Consider the following 2,823-nt stretch of genomic DNA (forward strand, 5'->3'; position numbering starts at 1 on the left):
CCTGTCTTTCTTTACCTGTCTGTGTATATAGCTATTTGTGTGTGTGAGGAGATCCAAGGGTGTCCGATAACACCTGACATAGGTAGAACAGCTGTCATAACATCTGCTATAGGTAGAACAGCTGTCATAACATCTGCTATAGGTAGAACAGCTGTCATAACATCTGATACAAGTAGAAGAAAACATTAAAATATCATCAAATAACAGGAAGCGTCAGAGGAAGAAAGTCATCTGGTGATCTACTGATGACGACACTTGGCACCCCTAACAAGATTGTTGGCACCCCTGACCAGATTGTTGGCACCCCTAACAAGATTGTTGGCACCCCTGACCAGATTGTTGGTACCCCTAACAAGATTGTTGGCACCCCTGACCAGATTGTTGGCACCCCTGACCAGATAGTTGGCACCCTTGACCAGATTGTTGGCACCCCTGACCAGATTGTTGGCACCCCTGACCAGATAGTTGGCACCCTTGACCAGATTGTTGGCACCCCTGACCAGATTGTTGTTCCTGACTCAGACGTTACAACCCCTGACCAGATAGTCGTCCTGACCAGACTAAGGCACCCCTGACCAGATTGTTGGCACCCCTGACCAGATTGTTGGCACCCCTAACAAGATTGTTGGCACCCCTGACCAGATTGTTGGCACCCCTGACCAGATAGTTGGCACCCTTGACCAGATTATTGGCACGCTTCTAAGCCCTTAACTCATGAGACATAAAGGCAAGCATGAACTTAGCATGCTTCCCTGTTGGGAGCTGTAAACGCTTCTGCGCTTCACCTTACACAAGGGGTGCTCTAAAAAGAAACCCATGATCAGATTATTGGCAATTCTGGACCAGATTGTAGCACCAGCTACCAAGATTGTTGGCACCCCTGACCAGATTGTTGGCACCCATGATCAGATTGTTGGCACCCCTGACCAGATTGTTAGCACCCCTGACCAGATTGTTGGCACCCCTGACCAGACTGTTGTCAAGCCTGACCAGACTGTTTTCAACCCTGACCACCACATTTCTTGACCTAAAACCTGCATTTGATATTGACAATTTATATTGTATGAACTATCCAAAATGGATATAGGAGGTCGGCTGTTACACTGTTGTTACCTCACTAACAGAAGGGCTGCTGCACTGTTTCATAACTTTGACACAAATAGAGATGTATCAAGTAAAACATGTATATGGAGCAAGTAACAAGATCACAAGATTACAAGATGTTGTAACCGCTAGACTAAGGTCAGGATATAAGTGTCTCTGGCAGTATATCCCTCAGGCAGATGTAAACAAAACTAAATGTAAAGTGTGTGGCCAGACATATAGCCACACACTCCAGCCTTCCACATGCCAACCTCCCTCATGACAACCTCCCTCATGACAGCCTCACTCATGACAGTCTCACTCATGACAGCCTTCCGCATGACAACCTCACTCATGATAACCTTCCACATGACAGCCTCACTCATGACAGCCTTCCGCATGACAACCTCCCTCATGACAGCCTCACTCATGACAGCCTTCCGCATGACAACCTCACTCATGATAACCTTCCACATGACAGCCTCACTCATGACGGCCTCATAAATCCGGCACATAAAATCCCTCTTGGTCTGGGTTAGGTTATTGCACCGAGTATTGTGGTGGTACCGAGAGGGGGAAATATCCACTCTTATGCGGGCATGACGTATGATGATGGTTGTTGAATACCATGGCGTATGCTGGTATATAACCTATACCACCTGTCTTAAGTTAACCTAACCTAATCAACATAAACAAACTAAAATAAAACCTAACCTAACTTAACCTTGTAGTTGTGTGGGTATAAGGCGACGTCATTATGAACGAGCACCAATCACAGCACGCGTGGCCCTCAAACGCGTGTATTTTGCACAACTTATGGGTGGGTTAGCCCCGCATCAGTAGGGGAAGTGGACGTCACGATATTTACAGCTGTAGTGAGACAGAGTTGGTCTGTGTGTGCGCTTCTCCCAGCCAGGAAATATTGCACACTGAGGATCTCATCAACATAGGTGAGAGACATACAGCTGCTTCTCTACATTGATCTGTTGCAGGATTATTGCACGAGTGTTGCCACCTGGGTGTTCCTCCTTTTTCTTACCTCCCCAGATATTGAAACTTGTTGACTAATGTTGTGTCAGTTGTTTCTGTTGCTGACACTTCTGGCTGACGGACATGTACACTTGTTGCTGACGTTAACTTAACATAACCTACCCCCTCCCCAGATGAAATAAATTAGAAGGGTGACTAATATTCAGGCGATCAAAAAGTGTCTCGGCTGCGGTAACCAGAGGCAGGTAATGCAACATACCCATTGATATTCCATAATTCACAAAAAATCCAGAATTTAACGCCCATAACAAAATAATTTCCAAATGATGAAACACTAGAACACACTTCGCTGGAATTTCGATAAAAGTATCCAAAAATGCTGCAATCAGAGTGGCAACCCATGCAATATGTAAATTCCCATACGATAAATTGTAAGGATAACAGAATTAAGTACCCAGCAGATGAATGGCGATGGAATATTTCGTTGGAAGTGTAGTATTTTTCTCCAATGCTGTAACCAGACAGACAGATGCTGGTCCCCGGGCAATCTGATTAATTGTTCTTGGACAATTAGGTAATGGTGTTGTGTGTTGGTCTCTGAGGCTGTGTGTTGGTCTCTGAGGCTGTGTGATGGTCTCTGAGGCTGTGTGATGGTCTCTGGCTGTGTGATGGTCTCTGAGGCTGTGTGATGGTCTCTGGGGCTGTGTGATGGTCTCTGAGGCTGTGTGTTGGTCTCTGAGGCTGTGTGAT

The 2,823-nt window shown here is 45.8% G+C and overlaps 1 protein-coding gene across 1 annotated transcript; it reads left to right on the forward strand.

Moving 5' to 3' along the window:
• The first annotated feature begins 245 nt into the window (after nucleotides 1-245).
• LOC121860814 lies at nucleotides 246-1,026 on the forward strand. The gene is made up of 2 exons (XM_042358200.1): nucleotides 246-524; nucleotides 847-1,026. The coding sequence occupies exons 1-2, from the start codon at nucleotides 246-248 to the stop codon at nucleotides 1,024-1,026; spliced, it is 459 nt and encodes a 152-aa protein (XP_042214134.1).
• Nucleotides 1,027-2,823: the final 1,797 nt, after the last annotated feature.

Source organism: Homarus americanus, unplaced genomic scaffold, assembly GCF_018991925.1.
Source record: "Homarus americanus isolate GMGI-L3 unplaced genomic scaffold, GMGI_Hamer_2.0 scaffold23617, whole genome shotgun sequence".
Classification (NCBI taxonomy): Eukaryota; Metazoa; Arthropoda; class Malacostraca; order Decapoda; family Nephropidae; genus Homarus; species Homarus americanus.

Coding starts and splice junctions, on each gene's coding strand:
- LOC121860814 (XM_042358200.1), top strand. CDS start 246: ATGACGACACTTGGCACCCCTAACAAGATTGTTGGCACCCCTGACCAG. Junction 525..846: donor TTGTTGTTCCTGACTCAGAC/GTTACAACCCCT, acceptor ATTCTGGACCAG/ATTGTAGCACCAGCTACCAA.